The sequence below is a fragment of the Elephas maximus genome, chromosome 10 (assembly GCF_024166365.1).
Source record: "Elephas maximus indicus isolate mEleMax1 chromosome 10, mEleMax1 primary haplotype, whole genome shotgun sequence".
Lineage (NCBI taxonomy): Eukaryota > Metazoa > Chordata > Mammalia > Proboscidea > Elephantidae > Elephas > Elephas maximus.
Window position 1 is genome coordinate 22,182,675 of NC_064828.1, and position 21,067 is coordinate 22,203,741.

The 21,067-nt window shown below is 44.3% G+C and overlaps 1 protein-coding gene across 2 annotated transcripts; it reads left to right on the forward strand.

The window, feature by feature from the left end:
- The first annotated feature begins 2,425 nt into the window (after positions 1-2,425).
- GREM1 (gremlin 1, DAN family BMP antagonist) lies at positions 2,426-16,794 on the forward strand. Of its 2 annotated transcripts, none has more exons than XM_049898993.1 (2): positions 2,426-2,567; positions 12,586-16,794. In XM_049898993.1, the coding sequence occupies exon 2, from the start codon at positions 12,587-12,589 to the stop codon at positions 13,139-13,141; it is 555 nt and encodes a 184-aa protein (XP_049754950.1). In that variant the 5' UTR covers positions 2,426-2,567; position 12,586; the 3' UTR covers positions 13,142-16,794. The 2 variants fall into 2 exon arrangements, with proteins under 2 accessions (XP_049754950.1, XP_049754951.1); XM_049898994.1 differs by lacking the exon at positions 2,426-2,567 and adding an exon at positions 3,318-3,399.
- Positions 16,795-21,067: the final 4,273 nt, after the last annotated feature.

Genomic DNA, 21,067 nt, shown 5'->3' on the forward strand with positions numbered 1-21,067 from the left:
AACTATTTATTGAATCTCAATTCTGAGTGAGGTACTCTGTGATCTATTGCCTGATGTCATCAAAGTGACCAAGATGGAAAAAGTCTCTGCCCTCATGAAGCTTAAGTTTGAGGGGCAGTGAAAACTATGCTACCAGGGCCAGATAAAAGACCACGAAGGAAAACGATGCACTAACACAGGACCGAAAGTTGTGTGTGTGTGTTTCTATTGTTCATAATGTGTTCTGAGTACCCTCCTGAGGTGGGTCATAGTGATTATCAACATTTAGGTAAAATCCAGTTGTTGTGGCATCACTTCCCACTCACAACAACCCCATTTATGTCAGAATAGACCTGTGCTCCGCAGGGTTTTCAACGGCAGATTTTTTGGAAGGAGATCACCAGGCTTTTCTTCCAAGACACCTCTGGGTAGACTTGAACCTCCAACCTTTCTGTTAGCAGCAGAATACATTAACCCTTGCACCACCCAGGCACTTTGAGATAGAAATATATAAAACTGGCAACAGGGTGATTCTAACTCAGGAGCTAAGTGCCACCCCTTTCAATTTTTATTTGGGTCAGGTTATATGAGCCTTGAAAAAGTTTTTTTTCTATGAGCCTTGAAAAAGTTTTTGACTAAAACACTGAGTTGTGATACATGCTACCATCTGAAGAAGTTAATGGATTTGTGAAATATGCTCCCTTTGGGGAACAGTTTACATATTGAGAGAGCAGCTGGTGGTGGGCTTTGGCAGAACTGTTAGTTGTATATTTCTAAGTACCTATCTCTCTGAGAGCCCACGCCCACCAGAACAGGTCTCTAAGCCATGTTGAATGTTCACATCCCGCAGGCATCTATAAGCTATGGCCCACGAAATATTTTCACAAGAAATTATTGAGAAACTCGTAAAGTGGAGCACTGAGCTCATGTATGAAAATTGCTGTTTGCACAAACAAAAAATTCAGACGACTAGGATTCTCTAGCGATTAATTTAGTACAGACTTCCTTCTTGCTTCAAATACTTAAAAAAAAAAAAAAATCCATTTCAAGTTCCTAAGAGTGTTCAGTAGGTGTTCAATATGTGACTTGCCCCTGCTTCCTAGTACCTACTCAAGGAGAAAATATCCCGTGTTCTTTTTTTCTTTTTTCTCTCCCTTTAGCCACGTACTTAAATCACAGATGTTTCACAACTACCTTTTGAAGGAATTCATTGTTTTGTTTATTTTGCTTTAGTCAGAACAGACACCTTTAAATTTCCTTGTATTACAAATCTTTTTCAAAGTCAGCGTCTGACCTGGCTAATGGAGCCGGTTTGCAGACCTTGCAGACGGGTTGATTTTTGCTTAGACCGTAACTTCGACACACAAAACTCACGGCCTCGTTGAGGAACGCATGCTCAAGCTGAGAGAACAAATGAAGTGTTCGCTCAGCTTTCGAAAAATATTTATACGCTTGACATATTCTTCAACCTTATTTCATCGAGCTCTCAGTGATCAGCACAGAACATGACATCGGCTTTCCCCTACGTAGGTTTTTGTCTGAAATTTCTGGAAAGTTATTTTCTCGTTTAACGTTTTGTTTCCCTAATTTATTCATCTTTAACGTGCTACTTGAAGAAAACCCCTTCTAACCTAGCGATTGTTCTCTTCCTTTTTTAAGATCGCTTAGCAATGGAAACCTTGACTTTTTGAGAGTCCTTTTAGGGTTTTTTCTCCCCAGTTATTGCCCTCTCTACACTCACAGACGAGGTTGCCGGCCTCGGAGCTGAAAGGATCTTGGCGGGCGAGGAGAGGAGGGTGTCACGTTGGCGACGGGGCTCTTGCTGGCGGCGGGCGAGCACGCCGGGGTTAACCGGGGCACCGGGGTCAGCGCCCTCGAAGTTGGAGGCCTAGGGCGGAGCCGCGACAGAGCCGCGGCGACCGCTCCATCACAGGGTCCCGCAGCCCCGCTCCCTCCAAGGGAAAAGAATCGCTTCATCTGTCCCGATCTCACAGGGATCTTGCTCTTCCCAGGGCAGGCTCCGCGACAGAGCGCGTCGTGGGGCCGGCGCAGGCGAAGCTGAGCGGGCGAGAGGAAAAGCCCAGGCCTGGGGCGAAGGAGGAATGAGGGGCCGGGAGCCGGGGGAATTTCCTCCCGCGCTTCCCCCTCCAACGGGAGCGGAAAATGTGATTTGCTGTGCATTCCAGGCGCGGTTCCCTGGGGTGACCTCTCCCAGCCGGCCCGGGCGGGGGGAGCAGACAAAGAGGCGAGGCGGGCGGAGAGGGGACCCCGCGGGGAAGCAGGAGGGGTGCAGGGGGCGGGGGCAGTACCGGGAAAGGGGGCGGATAGCGGGTCCGGCGGCGGCGGCGGCGCCTGGCCAATGGAGAGGCGCGGCTCCGGACGCTGCGCTGGGCCGCCAGCATTTAAACCCGGGACGGCGCGATGCCCGGCACTCGGTGCGCCCTCCGCGGACCTGGCGACCCAGTGCGCCACGGGTGCATCGCTCCCCGTCCGGCTGACCCCGCGCCGAGCCCCGGCGGCTCAGGCCGCGGCCGCACGCAGCGCCACGCGTGGAGAGCGCAGGCCCGGAAGACCCGCCGCAGTGACAGGTGAGTAAGGAGGTCAGGGACTGGGGTGGGGTCCGCCAACAACCGGCGCGCCCCGCTCGGTGCAGCCCTCGGTGCACGCAGGCCCAGGCCCCCGCGCGGCGCCGCTGGGTCTTTCATGCTGAGGTCGCGGCTGCCTTGACCTCGCGGTGCGCCGTCTGCAGGCAAAGGCGGGGAGAAAGCATGTCAAGAGAGGGCGGGATGACCCCACATCCCATTTTGACCCCTGGAGCCCCGTTAGCATGCCTTTGGTGCTAGTGGGAGCCACGCCTGCGAGAGCCGTCTGCACTGCAAGGCCGCGAGCGGGGCGGTGGGAGCGCGGGAGAAGCCGGAGAGCGAGCGGGAGACGCGAGGACCTTGCGGATTCGCCGCAGACGGAGCGGCAATTTGCGCGGAGAGGGCTCCCAGGTGTCTGAGGCACTGTGCGGGGGCTGCTGATATCTTGGGCGCTGGTCAGAGCCCGATGCTATCCAGCTGTGGACCCGAGGATCCGGAGAATGGGCGAATTGGCCCATTCCCCCATCCTCGAGGTGAGATGGAGAAGCTGGCAAGAGCGCGCTGGAAAGAGCGGAGCCGCCGGGTCCGGCCGCGGTAAAAACCCGAGAGTCGGGTAAGTGGACAGCGGGAGAGCGCTGCACGGCCCGGATGGGGTCCCGCGAGCCCGCAGTGCTCACCCGGCACGCCCGGCGTACACACACGTGCTGGCTGGGCACACGCGAGCGCTCGTCCCTCTTCGGGGACTGTCCCGGTTCCCCGAGTGCCGTGGCTGAACGACGTCAGGAAAACCACATCCAGGCGCTGGGCAGCGACAACCGGCCAGGTCCTCCTTGCGCAGGTACCATAATCTCTGTCCTAGAGGCCCCAGCCTCGTCTCGCTGTGCTTTGCTGGCGACGGAAGACGTGGGACTGGCGGTGGGAGGCTGGTGTGCGGCTCAGACGCCCAGGTCGCCCCGCGTCCTCACGCGCCGCCTGGCCTTGCCAACCCTGCTGAGTCCTCTGCAGTTTGAGGAGTAAAGCTAGGGGTCTGTCTGGGCTGTCACCTCTCTGGCCGGAGATATTTGTAGACTACAGGCTTGGGAAGAGCAGACGAGTTCGCCGCTCTCTCGCGGCATTATCGTCTTAGTCCCCCAGCTCCACTTTGGGGGCTCCCCAGCCAGCGTTTCTCTGCGTCTGGCTTTGGCGACCGTCCCCGGGCGATGCGGCGGGTGGACTGGAGGTGACCAGCCTCTGCTGTGAAGCCCTCCGCTCGCGTCCAGACCTGGCTTGAATGCACTCCCTTCGCCGAGCCCGGCTGTACCTCCCCGGCCGGCTCGGAATCTGGGCTCTCTTAGACAGAGATCTAACTTCGAAGTTAGGGGTTAAAATCACTTCTTAAATCGTTCCGGGGGCAAAGGGGCGACCATCGGTAGGTAATCGGATCTCCTGTTGGAGAGAGCAAATCCAAGCGGTGTACGCCTGTTTATATTTCCTTTTGAGATGGTGCCAGGACACGAGTTGAGTAAAATACAATCTACTGTGTTAAGTGGATCACCAGGGTTTTAAGCTGTCCCAGGGACCCCAGAGTAGTGGCTTTTTTTTTTTTTTTCCTGGCTGTACACACAAGTTAAATAAATAGCTTAGAAGAGGTTAAGATAACCCCGATCCTAGGGTGAGGTGCCTTCTTTCACTCGTATGGCTCTCCCCCATCCCTTTTATTTTTTCTTTTTGGAAGGGAGGGGGGAAGGGGAACTTGAGATGGACTTTTCAAAGCAAGCAAGCAAAGATGTTAAGAAAACTACAGATTCTCATCTCTTCCAGCACACCCCTCAAATCCACAACAGTAAGTAATTTGATTACTGTCACTGGGTAGGCTTAGTTCCCGCAGAGTCCATTCCCAATGGTTAGTATTAACAAATTATTGAAGCGTTTTTTTTTTTTTTTTTTAGAACTGTAGTTGCAATGTGTGTGTGTGTGTGTGCTTAACCTCTAGGTCATTGCAGGAATTAGAGTCTTTTGTAAACTTTGTAATTTCACAGATTTCCTATCTTCTTTTTATATATATATATAATTTTTATTGTGCTTTAAGCGAAAGTTTACAAATCAAGTCAGTCTCTCACACAAAAACCCATATACACCTTGCTACACACTCCCAATTACTCTCGCCCTAAGATTTCCTGTTTTCTTTAAAGTTCATTGTGAACCAAATATTTTGGTAACGTACCATCTGTAGGAAGTCCAGGTGGGCTCATGTGGTCCTTATCTGAGTGGCTACCCAGGGAAGAATAGAAGACTCGGGACCTATTCTGTGCCCCCATCTCTGAATGAGCCCCCGTCTGCCCTGTCTTCTAAACTGAAGGTGAAGATGCGTTCACTAAAAGTGATTATGTGTAAAGTTACGTATTGACTTTTAATTTAAGTGATAAAATGCCAGGAATTTTTATGTCACGGACCCGTTCTCCCAAGAAATTCTTGTCGACAGGAAAGCTGTGGAGCAAGTCCTAGAACGGAGAAGACAGAGGGAAAACCTAGCCTTTTCTGTAAAGGAAAGGGGAGGGGCGGGGAAGGGACTGCACCGTCTAACCGAAGGCAAGTGTTATCAGCCTCTGCCTTACATCTGCAAGGGATTTTCTCTAGTTTTAACATATGCTCTTAGAAATGCAGAGTACAACAGTAACGCTGGGGGCTAGAGCAGTCTTTTTTCTTCACATGTGAGACTGAAGCTCCAAAATAGATGATTATTTGATTTACAATATTCCTCAAACCCCACTGCATTAGAAAACAAATCCATGTGTCCCTTCTTAAATACTGTGCTGGATAGAATAGTGGTTCACGATATGCGTTTAGGGGTTAGACAGAACTGGGTTCACATCCTGCCCTCTCCCACTCACGTGCTGTGTGACCTTGGGCCGATGCCTAGCCTTATCTGAGTCTGGATTACCTGATTGGTAAAAGAGGAGACAATTTTATCCACCTCATAGGTTGTTGTGGAAAATAAATGAGAAAATTAAGTCAGAATTTTAGCATAATGCCTGGCATGGTAAGGGCTCAGAAATAAAGGTTAGGTCTTGTAACTAGTGGTGGTGTTGGCAGAAATAGTAACAGTATACATCACCAGTATGTATTGCAGAATTTTCTGGAATCGAATCCTGAATCCCACTCACACCATGATTAATACACATCTTTCACTATACTACAGACCTGTAAGTTGGTTGCCTCTCAGTAGTGGTGTTCAGTGGACATTTACTATTTATTACCTTCTAACTTGTTTCCTGTTGACCTCAAGGATTGTATACAATCATTAACTTCACTAAAAAATCTTCTGATGAACATAGAGCTCCTGAGATATTTAACTTGTTTCCTGTTGACCTCAAGGATTGTATACAATCATTAACTTCACTAAAAAATCTTCTGATGAACATAGAGCTCCTGAGATATTTAACTACCAGGTAGTCTTCTGCCTGCTGAATGGATGCTGGGCCCCAGCCTGATTTAGCCTGAGCCTCGGTGGCACACTGGTTAAAGTGCTTGGCCACTAACCAAAAGGTCAGTGGTTCAAAAACCATGAACGGTTTCTCTGGAGAAAGATATGGCAGTCTGCTTCCATGAAGATTTACAGCCTTGGAAACCCTGTGGGCAGTTCTACTTCATCCTATAAGGTTGTTATGAGTTGGAATCGGCTCTGTGGCAGTGGGTTTGGGTTTTTTTGTTTTTTGGGGTCTTTACAATAGGAAGGTTGTGGTTAGGGCACTCTAGAGATGTAGGTAGAGAATGAGACTTTATCCTCCTCCACCACTAGTGTTCCAGCCATTAGCTTTTCTTATCACCTGGGTAAGACTTGTCTGGGGTGGGGGGGTGAGGAGAAGAAAAAATCAACCCAGTATATAATTAAGAAGTTCTCCCCTTAATTTCTAAAAGTTGATTATCTTTTTTAAAATTAATGATGAAATTAAAAATAACCCACATACTATCTCCTATCTACTTCTACTTTGCCCTTCTCTAAGATTTAGTCCTAAGAGCAGGTTATACTAAAATCTGGCCTACACTTAGGGCACTTTCCGTCACTTCCATTACATTTTATGTTGGAAGAATAATTTGATGGCCTGTATAATGTCTTTCTAAAGCTTGATTCATCAGGAGAACTTAATTAGAAATTCAGGCGCAGACTTCTGGTTTCCTGACCATTCTCTCTTTACTGTAATCCCTATTCAAAACTCCATTTAACTGATCATGAGTGGGTTTGTTAGTTAACATGAGAAATATGATGAGAACAGTGGAGAAAGGAGCTGGCCTGAACTTTACCTAAGACATCAGATTCCACTCTTGTGGAGTCAAGAGCACTGGACACAGGCCACATATCCTATTTTTTATTTCTGAGTTCCCCAGAAGTAGAAGATGATGCTCTTAGAGATTGGAATAAATCACTCAACCTGCAAAGGACAGAGGTGATTAATATGGCTTATCTTGCCTGCAGATGTTTACTCTTGATCACTAAGAGAAACCGGAAATGGTCAGGGAGAGAAGACTTAAAAAAAAAAATACACTTGATCACTAAGAGAAACCGGAAATGGTCAGGTAGAGAAGACTTACTTTGAGAATATTTATGTCCTCTGGGGCAAGTGAATTGGAGGGAAGGAGAGTGGTAAAAGAAAAAAGAAAAAAAATGTAGGGGTGAGGTGAAGCTTGCTGGTGGAGAACAGTTGTGGAGAAAGCTCACCATGAAAATATGATCATATTACTTGCAGAAGCAGACATGCATTAAGGGGAAGTTGAGTCAATATTTGAAAAGGATAATACTGTCTGCAAAGGAGACTCAAGGGAAGGCTTTGGGGGTCATTATGATGTGCTCTGGGTCCATGAGATACAGCTGTAGCTTAATGATGTGGGTCATTTCATGAATAGAAATTACCAAAAAATGTTTGCAAATCATGGTTGGGTATGGGTGATAATTGATAGGAACCTAAACCTGGATCAGCATTTGGAATGGTTTTTTTATTATGGGGCACCCTGTTAGGCGTTGGTGTGGCAAACAGTGAGAAGACAGTCTTTGTCCTCAGAGGATTTCCACCTTCCTGATTTTCTCCATGCCTGTGATACTTACAAACTGCAAATTGTTTGGTGGCAGTACAGTAGGGACTTCCAAAGCAAAACGTTGCTGTTTCCATCAATGAGTAATCAAGACCAGTTTGGAGGTGGGGGGTGTAGGGTGACTTGACCACAATGAGTTGACAGAACCCTAGTTCCAGTACTAACTATAGCCCCCATCCCCTTCCTCTTACTCGTTAACATAACCAGTACCCTTCAGAGCACTGGTGTTCTCCCAAAAGTTAAGGTCTCTGTTGATTAAGATTCTTGAAGCTGGCCTTTACTTCTGACTATTTAGAATGTTTGAGGACTCAAAGGCTTCACAATCAGTGCCTGAGATCTTTAAAGAGCAGACATTTTAAAAAAGAAAAACCATTTCGTAATATTTTCCAGAGCTAATAAATCTTATTTTGAGAAAAAATTTAATTTTTGTAAAACAAACAAAAACCAGCAGCCTGTCACTCGAGATCCCTTTGGCTTATGGGGTATGTTTGCTCCCATAGGAACAAGAAGTCTGTCCAAATTAAAACCGAAAACCACAATTGACCAATTTTTGAATTTACTGCTTTATTGTTGGTTTCAGCCATAGTGGAAAAAATTACTTCAATTAGAAAACAAAACCCACAGCATCGAGCTTGAGACCAAGTGAAAAACAAGGGACTCTGGAGTTTTCCTAGAAAAATGAAGGCAAGTATTAGGCTGCTCCCTAGTCGGGAAGGGGTTTGCCATACTGTGGGTCAGAAACCGGAAATATTGCATTTGGCTTCACTGCTTATTTACATCTGTGGAGCCATCTTAAAAGGCAAAGAATGGAAAACCTGAAAATCATTATGGTCCACAGAAGTCATTCATTAATGAGCCCCCACTCTGTATGCCAGAAACTGAGGCAATGATGATGAACAAGACTTCATGAATCCTTATACAAGGAGAGATGTGAAAATGCCAGAAAAGAAAGGTTGAATATAAAGAAGGTCCTCAGCTTGTCTGAAGAAAGAAAATTGCATTTTTGACAGATGTTTGAGGGAAGGAATGGCCTCATGAAGTGAACCCGACATATACAGTAGACATTCCCAGTAGGGCCATGGTCTAGGAATGCTGAGTTGGCCGGTTGGCCATGTTTAGTGTGTGTGGGATAAGATCATGGGCCTCTACCTAGGGCCAGTTTCTGTACTCCTCCTTTGAAATGGGCAGTGATTGAATTCTGTTTCGGATTCTGGCCCCAAATTGTGTAAACAACAGAAACTTGTGAAAGCCGCTCACATTTACAATGTATTTGTCCGGGAGATGGGTCAGTCACAGCTCAAGTGATCCGGATCTCTGGAGAAAATCAGCACTCTTTTATAACCGGACTTTTTTAATCAGTGATTTTTTAAAACGGCAAAGCAACAAAATTAATTTCTTGTTCCTATTGGGCAAAAAAGGCTCTGTTTGAAGAATGGGGATGTTGTAATATAAACTGACAAAAACCGGGGAGCCTTAGAGTCAAAACAGGAACTAAATGTCACATTATCAGCTCCAAACTTGAACTTGCCCCAGTGTATTAGGCGAATGTTGGGAAGATGGTGCCATCTAAGGATATTTTGATTGTCATGTTTAATTATCTTAATTCCACATTATTCTTGAGCTGGATGGCTTTACTTGCCAGGCCTGTCCTTCATAGAACACAGATTACACACGGCCTTTGTCTGTGGATAATTGCTGTAGCTAATAATGCTAACTTGTACAGTCCAGGGAGGGAGGGGATGATAAGGTTACTATTAAATTGCACTGAGTGGTTATCATAAGGAGCCCTGGTGGCTCAGTGGTTAAGCGCTTGGTTGCTTACCAAAAGATTGGCGGTTTGAACTCGCCAGCAGCAACTTGAGAGAAAAGGCCTGACGATGTGCTCCCATGAAAATTACAGCCTGGGAAATGCTATGGGGGCAGTTCTACTCTGTCCTCTAGGGTGGCTATGAGTCAGAATCGACTCGACGGCACACAACAACAATAGTGATTATCACGTGTAATATTGCTGCGCAGAAAGAGGGCAGGGATATAGGTACTTACGGTTGTGTTCTTAGGCTTGGAAAACCATGGGAGGGAAAGGGAATGGGAAGATTCATGTCAGACTGGTGTGATGTCCTGAAGAGGGAGGCCCAGTGATGAACCTGAAACGCACTCATTGAAAAGAAAAGGCTTCCACGTTTTAATAATTTCTTCTGTGCCCCCTGCAAGCGCTATAGGTCTTGCTACTCAGAGCTTGTTAGGACGGTAGACCTACTGAATCAAAACCTGCATTTCAGCAGCCACCCCAGGTGATTCATCTGCACTTTCAAGTTTGGGAAGCACCGTCTTAGGCCAATCTGAAGAATCTGGACACTTCTCTATAGCACCCTCCTTTGCAAAAATACACACCTCTCCCCCTTCCTCCTCCTCTGTCTGTCCTACTTTCTCTGAACACCTTGCCTCTAGAATAGTCCTTTTTTTTACATCCCTGGGTGCCACTAACAGCTTGCACTCAACTACTAACCTAGAAGTTGGTGGTTTGAACCCATCCCGTGTCACTGCGGAAGAAAGGCCTGGCAATGTGCTTCCGTAAGAATTACGGTGAAGAAAACCCCATGGAGCAGTTCCACTCTGTAATGTATGGGGTCACCATGAGTCAGAATTGACTTGTTGGCAATGGATTTGAGTTTTTTTTCCCTCTGATTTATGTTCCATTCCTTTTTTTCTCTCCATCTTTGTTTTCCTGCTTTGTTTCAATTTTCTGTATACCTCCCCCTCCCTTTTTTTTTTCTTTTTGCCACTGTTTGTACAGCATTGCCCTTTCTGACCCATATCTAGCTCCAGGCTATATATATGTTATATATATGTATAAATTATATATATGTGTGTGTATATACATATGTATATGTATATATGTCACTATGAGTTGGAATTGACTCAACAGTGAGTTTTTTTTTTTTAATATACGTATATAAATCAGAGCCCTGGTGGCACAGTGGTTAAGAGCTATGGCTGCTAACCAAAAGGTTGGCAGTTTGAATCTACCAGCTGCTCCTTGAAAACCCATGGAGCAGTTCTTCTCTGTCCTGTAGTGTTGCGATGAGTCAGAATCAACTCGATGGCAGCAAGTTTGGTTTGGTTTTTATATGCATCATGACGTATTTCACACTGAATGACATATTTCACAATTTAAAAGGTAGAAAAATGTATATGTTGTTTTTTGGTGCTGTCAAGTTGATTCTGACTCACAGTGACCCTATAGATAGAGTAGAACAGCCCCATAGGGTTTCCTAGGCTGTCACCTTTACAGGAGCATATCACCAGGTCTTCTCTCCAGCAGAGCAGCTGGTGGGTTCAAACCACCAACCTTTCAGTTACCAGCCAAGCGCTTAATCATTGTGCCACCAGGGCTACTTAGAAAAATTACATATCATAGTATAAAGAAAAATATAATGAATGCCTGTGCCTAGTTCCAAGATGAGAATATGCGAGGGGTCAAGGAGCCTTATAAATTAGGTGATCTTCCTGGTAGTAATCCGTTCCATCTGTAATACCCATCTCCTATTATGGTTAGCTCTCAAATTACTTTTGCTTTTATATCCAATTTGATCTTCACAGCCTGTCTGGGGAGGTGAGGTATTTGTGTCTTTGCTTAGATGAAATCATTTATTGAAGAAGTAAAGTGACTTTCTTGAGCTCAGATAGCAGCTGGAAGGCTGGTCTTGACTTCCGGGAATCCAGTGTTCTTCCTGTTAAGTTGTTCTCCCTCTGACAAGTGCTTCCTGGTCTTCTCCACTGGTCTCTCCTTCCCTCCCAATGCCTGGTAACAATGGAAATTCTTATAAGCATTCAACCAACTGAACAAGGCACAGCTCAGAAAACACTCAGGCTGGCTGAGGAGATAGGCCGAGACTTTCCTGGACAATGAGGCCCTCTAGGCAGTGAAGTTAACTCATCGCGTTTATAAAGCAAGGTAGGCACAACATGGATGAACATTGAAAACGTCTTGCTGAATGAAATAAGTCAGTCCCAAAAGGACAGATATTGTGTGATCCCACCTACATGAAATGTCTAAAATAGGCAAGTGTATAGAGACCAAAGTTTATTAATGGTTACCAGCGGTGGAGCAGGAGTTAGGGGAGAAGGGAGACTCCTTGCTTAGAGGACACTGAGCTGTTAAGGTTAATGAAAAAATTTGGAAACGGATAATGGTGATGGTTGAGCAACATGATAAGCCTGTCACTGAACTGTACATGTGAGGAATTTTGAAATGGCACCTGTTTTGTTACATGTGTATATTTACCACAATAAAAAAAAAGTAGCAAATATGTTCCCCCCAAAACTCCTGAAAGTAATATGGTACCAGTATAGTAGGAGCTCACTAGATATTGTCATATACATGAGTGAATACAGTTATGTGACTCTAATACAAAGCCAAAGACGGGAAGGAGAAATTCCTGTGGAAGTACAAGCGTTGAAGAGATAGTCCCTGACTGAGTTCAAATACTGGCTTATTACCCTGCGTGACCCTGGGTAAGTTACTTCATGGCTTTATGATCAAGAGAGCAGTAACATAATAGCAATAAAAATAATGGTATTGAATTCATAGAGATATTGTGAGATGTCAATGAAATATTTTACGGAAAGTGTTTAACAAGTGCCTGAGAAAAAAGTTGAAAGTTCCTGGGTGGTGCAGACAGTTAACTTGGTTGGCTGCTAACTGAAGGATTGGAGGTTCAGTCTACCAAGAGGCTCCTCAGGAGAAATGCCTGGCAATCGACTTCCGAAAAATTAGCTATTGAAAACGTTATGGAACACCATTCTACTCTGACACATGCGGGGTCGCCATGAGTCAGAATCAACTCAAAGGCAACTGGTTTTTGGTTTGATAGAAATGTTAGCTGCTGTTACTCATTTTGTAATGAACTAACTTCTCCATTTTTCATGTCTCCCCGCCTGTGCTTCTCTCCTTTAGCATGAGCCGCACCGCCTACACGGTGGTGGCCCTGCTTCTCCTCTTGGGGACCCTGTTGCCGGCTGCCGAAGGGAAAAAGAAAGGGTCCCAAGGGGCCATCCCTCCGCCAGACAAGGCGCAACACAATGACTCAGAGCAGACTGAGTCGCCCCAGCCGCCAGGATCCAGGAACCGGGGAAGGGGCCAGGGCCGGGGCACTGCCATGCCTGGGGAGGAGGTGCTGGAGTCCAGCCAGGAGGCTCTGCATGTGACCGAGCGCAAATACCTGAAGCGAGACTGGTGCAAAACCCAGCCCCTTAAGCAGACCATCCACGAGGAGGGCTGCAACAGCCGCACCATCATCAACCGCTTCTGCTACGGCCAGTGCAACTCCTTCTACATCCCGCGGCACATCCGGAAAGAGGAAGGCTCCTTTCAGTCCTGCTCCTTCTGCAAGCCCAAGAAATTCACCACCATGATGGTCACACTCAACTGCCCAGAACTACAGCCGCCTACCAAGAAGAAGAGGGTCACACGTGTGAAGCAATGTCGTTGCATATCTATCGATTTGGATTAAACCAGCACACCCAGCCTGTCCTGGGGATGCAGCCCCAGGCGGGCTCGTAGCCAGACATACAAGCTGATTCTTACTTGGCTTAAACCTAAGGACACGAAGAACCACCAGCTGCTTCTTGGCAGGAGCCTACTCGTTTGTAATTTGTGTGCATGCGTGCATATGGGTGCCTGTGGGTGTTTAGAGACACCAGAGAAAACGCAGCCTCTGCTAGAGGGCACTCCCTATTATGTAAACATACCAGCTTGAATCGGGGATGGCAACAAAAACCCACACTGCCCTGAGTCACATGCAAAGGGGCAGGGCTGTGATCCGGTTCTGCCTTTCCCAGCATGTGCCTTCCTGGGGACCAGAATCTCCCTTCAGAATGAGCATTAACGGAAAAGGCTACTCTGGGCGTGAGAGACCTGTTTCAGTGCCACAGTAGACTTGGAAAAGTTATTTCCACCTGTGCTTGCTTCCTGCCTTCTTCTCCCTTCCACAGCCTTCCCCTTCTTAGGTTCTCGGTGACTATTTCAGTTTAATTCCATGTCTGCCAAGGCCTCTAAATTAATTGACTTGACTGGATGTAAATGTTTTCCATTTTGTGAAGATCCTCCAGACCCTGGGGAAGGCTGGTCAAGAAGGATGAGAAGGATAGAGGAGTGACAAAGGAAGGGATTGAGAGTGAGGCCAGGTTGGGCTCAGCAAAATTGTGCACAAAAATGTGCAGAGGCTTAGCAGGCAAACCCCAAAATACAATGAGACCTGTGGTCTCCTGTTTTGTTTTACCTTTTTTTTCCTGGTTTTTAACGGAACCCAAGGGAACACAAGAGAAATGAAACTAGTCCAGAATCATTAACTTTGGCTGACATTGTGATCTGCTAAAAGTAGCTGTGACCCAACACCAAACTTAAAACATAAGTATGGACCACTCCTATTTTCAGAACCAAGTAGGGAGCCAAACCAAAACAGCCCCACCTGCTTTGCCCCTTAGGTGGGCAAGAGGTGTAGCTCAGAATCCCCTACACAGGCAAAAGACAGAAACCTCTTAGGCAGAAGGTCCTAATATCTATCCTTTTTCTTGGTTATAATCACCTCTTTCCCAGTTCATTATTCTGCATAATGTTTCTGAGAGCCAAGACTCCGTATTCTAAAGGTTCTGTTTCTTGTGAGTGTACCTGATATAAAAGAACCCATCAAAGATTATGGAGTTCAAGGCCTGCCCTATTATGTTTCCAGTCTTTTTATTATTTTAAATAGAGATAGAGCCAGAGAGAAGAGGACAGTAAGGAAATAGAGAAGTAAGGAAATAACTACTCCTGTGGCTAAGGAATAAACCAGTTCCAGTCAAGTTGACTCCTACTTATGCCACCCCATATGTGTCAGAGTAGAACTGTGCTCCATAGGGTTTTCAGTGGCTTATTTTTTCAGAAGTAGATTGCCAGGCCTTTTTTCTGAGGCCCCTATGGGTGGGCTAGAACCTCTAATAATACGCAGCTGAGCTTATTAACTATTTGCACCACCCAGGGACTCTGGCTAAGGAGTTATTGCCGTCGAGTCAGTTCTGATGCATAGTGACCCTATATACAACAGAATGAAACAGGAGTAGTTAGCTCTTAATATCTAGGAGATGGTGTGAGGGATATGGAAACCCCTCTTCAAGCAGATTATTTGGGTGGATTAACTGTCCACTGCTGCTGGTGGGATCCATGTAGCTTTGTAACTATTCAGTACCTACTGATAGGTGCTCTTCTCTGATTAAACTGGGCTGCTCTCAGTGCCTACTTAAGCTGTATCTAATGACCAAAGTGAAGGATGTGTTAACCTTTCTGCACTTTGGATTTGGCTAGCCTGTTCTGTTCAGATCTGTTTTATATGTAAATCCGCGAAATACACTTTTTGCCTTGTATCTTCTCACCTCACTATCCAAGTCATGTGTAATATGGGAAACAAACACCACAGACTTGGGATTCAGTTGCCAGTTGTGGCTCTGGCATTCAGAGAACCATTGAAACCAAAGAGGCTGTTTTTGTTTTGGTCCAGTGCTTTCCCATCTAACAACAGGAACCATACTTTGAGGCAGCAGTTATCTTGAACACCCAAAATGTTGGGTCTAATTTTGAACCTTTTAAACTCACTACTGATAATTCTGCACCGGGCAAGTTTGTACAGACGCATAGTCTGTGCGTTTTGTATACACTGTATGCCCCTGTCACTTCTCTCAATCTTTGTGTCACCCACATCCTCCAACAATAAAGCACAGAATGGATCTAATTAAGCACACAAACGCTAAGCCAGAATTTTGAGAGCGGGGGAGAGGAAGAGAAAGGGCAGGGAGCTGAAAACGTAAACCCACACCAGAAAGGAAAAATGACATCTAGCACCAGCAAACATTGAATTTCTTTTGTTGTTTTAAGTCTGCCACAAGCATGCAATGTTGTTAAAAAGAGATGACTTTAGTTGGCAGCAGTAATCTTCTTTTAGTAGCTTGTACCATGGTCTTGCATGTAAGTCAGATTTGGCTCAAGTAAAGAGAATTTCCTCAAAATTAACTTTACTGAGATAATCAGCAGCATAACTACCCTAAAGCATTAGCCAAAAAGAAATGTCTGCTTTTCTTACTGTGCCTATATTAAGACTAACATGAGTATGGTGTGTCTTCCAACATTTATTGAAAATGCCATATCTGTTACATATTGTATTGGAGTCACAGATGAGGTCATGATATATTTTTTTCATTATTATAGTAGATTTTTTTTTTTATGGCGAGATATTTGTGATCTCAATCTTTCCTAATAAAATAATGCCAAACACCAAATATGAATTTTATGATGTACGCGTTGTGCTTGGCATTAAAAGAGAAAAACACATATTGTAAGCCTGTAAGTTGTTTCTTTGTTGTTGCCGCTCTTCAAAGTTGAAAAATGTAAGTGAAAAACCTAGAAGAAAGGATAATTTCCACTGTGTGGAATGTGAATAGTTAAACAAAAAGTTATGGTTATTTAATGTAATTATTAATTCAAAGCGTTTGGTCACTGTGATTTCAAGCATTTTATTTTTTCTCTTTTATGTAAGTTCCTGAGTTGGGCAAAGAAGCTGGCACCTTGTATGTTGTGGGAGGCTTTTAACCTGAGGTTTCAGGTCAAGGAAACTGTAAATCCTGACACATCTGAACGTGTGTTACAGAGTAAAGACCTGAGTTTTTATTTGTTTAATTGAATGTTCCTTAAAAATGAACATTTCTGAAGAAATATTAAGAGCAACTTTAGATGTTGTTTTGGACGACTTATGATGTGCGTTTATGCAAATAAAGAGCAGATAACAACAAATAGTTCACAAGTAAAGTCCTTTTAAGGAGAAAATTTAAAATGGAAAGGGTATGTACAGAACATTTATAAATGACCAGTTAATGCTTAAGAGTGAAAGTAGTTCTATTAAGTTGTCATCCACCCCCCCAAGATATTTAATATCAACTGCGTTATGTATTATGTATGCTTTAATCATTTAAAAACAACAAAGGATCATATAGATTATGACTGAGGTACCTTGCTCTGTATGAGGTTTAGAAGGGAATTGATAGTCTTATAAAAGCTAATTGGGTTTAAAGTAAAGTTTTATGCATCTGTAACTAGAATTTAATTTTCACCTCAATAATGTTCTAAATAATCTTTCCCAATGAGCAGCCAATAAATCAAACTCTTCTCTTTGTTTCCACTTTTCTTTTTTTTTTTTTTTTAAACTGGTAGTGTTTACAGGGTAAGGGTGGAGCGGGGACTCATTTGTCATGGGAAAACCCAAACCACAGTTATGATTGAGTTGATCCAACTCAGGGTGACCCCACGTGTTGCAGAGTAGAACTGTGATCCATAGAGTTTCCATGGCTGTGACCTTTTGGAAGCAGATCTCCAGGCCTTTCTTCTCTGGGTAGGTTTGAACCGCCAACCTTTTGGTTAGTAGTTGAATGCTTAGGCTTTTGCACCACCCAGGGACTCCTTTGTCCTGGAAAGGGAGAAAGAAAAGAGAATTAGGTTTGTTGTGGGGTTTATGCATTTTACAAACAGAATTTATCCCTTCCACCTAGACCTTTCAGATAGTGCTTAATTTCAATAGGACATCTCAGGCTGTGGTAGTTAGAGGCAGGGAAAAAGCTGGTCTGTAATTGATAGCACCAGTCTCTTGCCCAGAGCACAGCTAGAAAGAAGAGTTAGAGAACCTTACGAAAGAGGCCTTCACAGGGTAGAAAGGCCACATAGAGATGACAGTAGCCTTATTTTGAGTTGTTTCAGAGGGAAAATGGAAGAAAGAATCAGAAAGAAATGCTTTCTAAGAGTGACAGTGATTCAGCAATGAAATTAGCTGCCCTGTTTGTGAAATATCTAAACATAAACCAAAAAACCAAACCCACTGCCGTCAAGTTGATTCTGACTAATAGCGACCCTAGAAGACAGAGTAGAACTGCCCCAGAGGGTTTCCAAGGAGCGCCTGGTGGATTTGAACTGCCGACCTTTTGGTTAGCAGTCGTAGCTCTTAACCACTACTCCACCAGGGTTTCTTTTAAACATATAACCCAGTGCTGTCAAGTCTATTCATATATAGTACATAATATTTGTTAGGAATGTGAGGTAGAGTGAATTATTGCCCTGGTATACAACTGGGATACAATTGAAGAATGCATTTCTGAGACCCTTTCCTACTAGGCCATGTAATACAGGATTTCTACTAGGTACTATTGCTGCGGCAGTGATAATACTGTAAAAATCCCAGCAACTATGTGTGGAGTGCTTACGCCAGAGGCTGTGCTAAGGATTTTATTTGAATTGTTTCTCACTTAATCCTCAGGGTAGCTGTATGAGGTAGGTACCATTTTTACCAGTGCCAGGAAAGAGTGAACTCAGATGGTTTTCCTGCAGATTCCGTGCCCTTAACCACTATGCTAAATTGTGAAAATTTTAACTTTGCTATCAGTTCCCTCTTTTAAGGACAGACTGCAGCACTCTAAAAACAGATCCAACTCTTCATTATTCACATCTGTTGATTAAGGCCACCCGGAGGTTGTAGTTGAGGCATTGGTGGTTCAGTGGCAGAGTTCTTGCCTTGTATATGGAAGACCTGGCTTCATTTTCTGGCCAGTGTTCTTATGTGTAGCCACCATTTGTCCGCCAATGGAGGCTTGTGTGTTGCTATGATGCTGAACAGGTTTAAGCAAAACTTTCAGACTAAGACAGAATAGGAGTCTATCTACGTTCAAATGTCACCCAGTGAAAACACTGTGGATCTCAATGGTCTGATCTGCAGCTGATGAAGTCAATGGCACAGGACAGCATTTTGTTCCACTGAGCATGGGGTCACCTTGAGGCCAACTTGAGGTAGCTGACAACAGCAACAAAGGTTGTAGTTGGTGTCATCAGAAGCCCAAGCTCTGGAGCACTTAGTAAAAGCCTCCTTGCCACCTGTCTTTTTGTTATGGCCTCCTTGGGCTTGGAGGAGACAAATGGCAACAGGGACAAGGAAAGGTATCGACAGAGAAACTACAGCCAGAAGGTAACATCTGAACAAGGCTTGAAAGCTGTGTGGGACTTGATGCAGATGGGTATTCCAGGTAAAAAGGATGGCATCTGGAAGGAAGTCAGTGAAAATGGTGGAGTGGGGACCTCTAAAAATTCCTCCATAAAAGCAATAAGAAAACTGGCAAAAAAAAAAAGTTGTCCGAATCAAATTTCTGAGAACTCTGGAAATTAAACAAATGCTTTCAGAAAGAAAACCTCCTGAATATCAACAAGAATACTGAACTTTGTGTCATCGTAGTTTGCTCTAGTACCATTCCCCTTTCTCTAGCTCTAAGAAGCCTTGAAAACCAATAGCCCACAATCGCGGTGGGGAAAAAACAACAAAACCCCAGCCTTCCAGCTGTCAGAGGGGGCAGAACAGGGTGGGTGCTCCTTTAAAGCCTCATTTCCATAGAACTGTCAGTGTTTGAACTGACTGTTGATTTCTTGGAAGGCCCCACTGGCAAGGCTATCATTATTCGACCTGACTTGGAGTTTAATGTGAAAAGCCTTGTTGAAAACAATTAGGCAATTGATTATCTTCTTCATTGCCTGAGTCAGTGAATTAACAGTTGGGGAAAACAACAGGCTAACCAAAAAGCTTAGAAGAAAAAGCTGGGGGATAAGATGTTCATGTTGTTGTTGTTGTTAGGTGCCATCAAGTTGCTTCTGACTCATAGCGACACTATATACAACAGAACGAAACACTGCCTGGTCCTGTGCCATCCTCACAATCATTGCTACATTTGAGGTTTGAGCCCTTTGTTGCAGCCACTGTGTCAATCCATTGCACTGAGGGTCTTCCTCTTTTTTACTGACCCTCTACTTTACCAAGCATGGTATCATTCTCCAGGGACTGGTCCCTCCTGATAACATGTCCAAACTACATGAGATGAAATCTCACCATCCTTGCTTCTAAGGAACATTCTAACTGTAGTTCTTTCAAGACAGATTTGTTCATTCTGTCTGTCTATGATATATTCAATATTCTTTACCAACATCATAATTCAAAGGCATCCATTCTTCTTTGGTCTTCCTTATTCATTGTCCCGCTTTTGTGTGCATGTGAGGTGAGATGTGCATAGGGGCTTTGAAAAGCTCCAATATATTACTAGAAATCTAGAAGGCCAAACACACCAGTAGGATTGTGTGCATTCCCTGGGCTGTGTGCGTGCTTAAGAAAGACCTGAGGAGGCCGTATGTTCTCATATTGATCTGACCTTGAGGGTCTGCAAAAGCAGGAAGTGAAGGCAAACGCAGAGTTTTCAACTACCTGGCTGAGTGTTGGAGATATGCCCCATCATGCACACGGAGTCCCTTGGAAAACACTGGTAGACTTATTGATTCTTGGTATTTAAAGAAATCTGTTTAATCATTAACTGCCTACTAAGCTAACCAGGCAGAGATTCTAGTGGCCACACACAACAAACAATTCAGACTTTACAGAATTAGTTCAGAAAAGTCACAAAACAAAACAAACAAACAAAAAACAAGCAAACAAACAACAACAAAGAGCAACAACAGCATACCCTGGAGAAGGGGGGCCCTGAATTCTAGATTTGCCATGTTATATTACTTAAAATATCTAGTTTTCAACAACAAAAAATTATAGGACATGCAAAGAAACAAGAAAGTATGGTCCAACCCCTCAAAAAACTTATTGCCATAGAGTCAATTCCAACTATTAGTGACTCTATAGGACAGAGTAGAACATCCCCATAGGGTTTCCAAGGCTGTAATCTTTATAGAAACAGACTGCCACATCTTTTTCCAGTGGAGTAGTTTGTGGGTTCAAACCACTGGCCTTTTAGTTAGCAGCTGAGTGCTTTAATCACCGTGACACCAGGGCTCCATACACAGGAAAAAAAACTGTTCCTGAGGAAGCCCAGATATAGGACTTACTAGACAAAGACTTTAAAACAGCTATTTTAAAAGTGGTCAAGAGCTAAGCAAACCCATTTCTACATAACTAAAGGAAAGTACGAGACTAATAATATTTTGCCGAATAGAGAATATCAATAAAAAGATGCAACTGTAAAAAATAACCAAATAGAAATTCTGGAGTGGAAAAGTATTAGAACTAAAAAGAAAAATTCACTTGAGGTGCTCAACAGCAGATCTGAGCAGGCAGAAACCAGATTCCTGTTTCTCAAACTGAATAATCTTAATGGCCATCCATAGAGAACTCCACCTTACAACAGCAAAATACACATTATTCTCAAGTGCACATGGAACATTTTCCAGAACAGACCACATACCTTAAGATAAGTCTCAAAAAATTTAAAAGGACTGAAATTGTACAAAATCCTACAAAATGACCACAATGGAATGAAATGATAGATCAGCAATGAGGAAAAAAATTGCAAATTCACAAATATGTGGAAATTAGAGAACATACTCT

What these genes read in the sequence shown, in the direction of transcription:
- GREM1 (XM_049898993.1), top strand. Translation starts at nt 12,587, where the DNA reads ATGAGCCGCACCGCCTACACGGTGGTGGCCCTGCTTCTCCTCTTGGGG.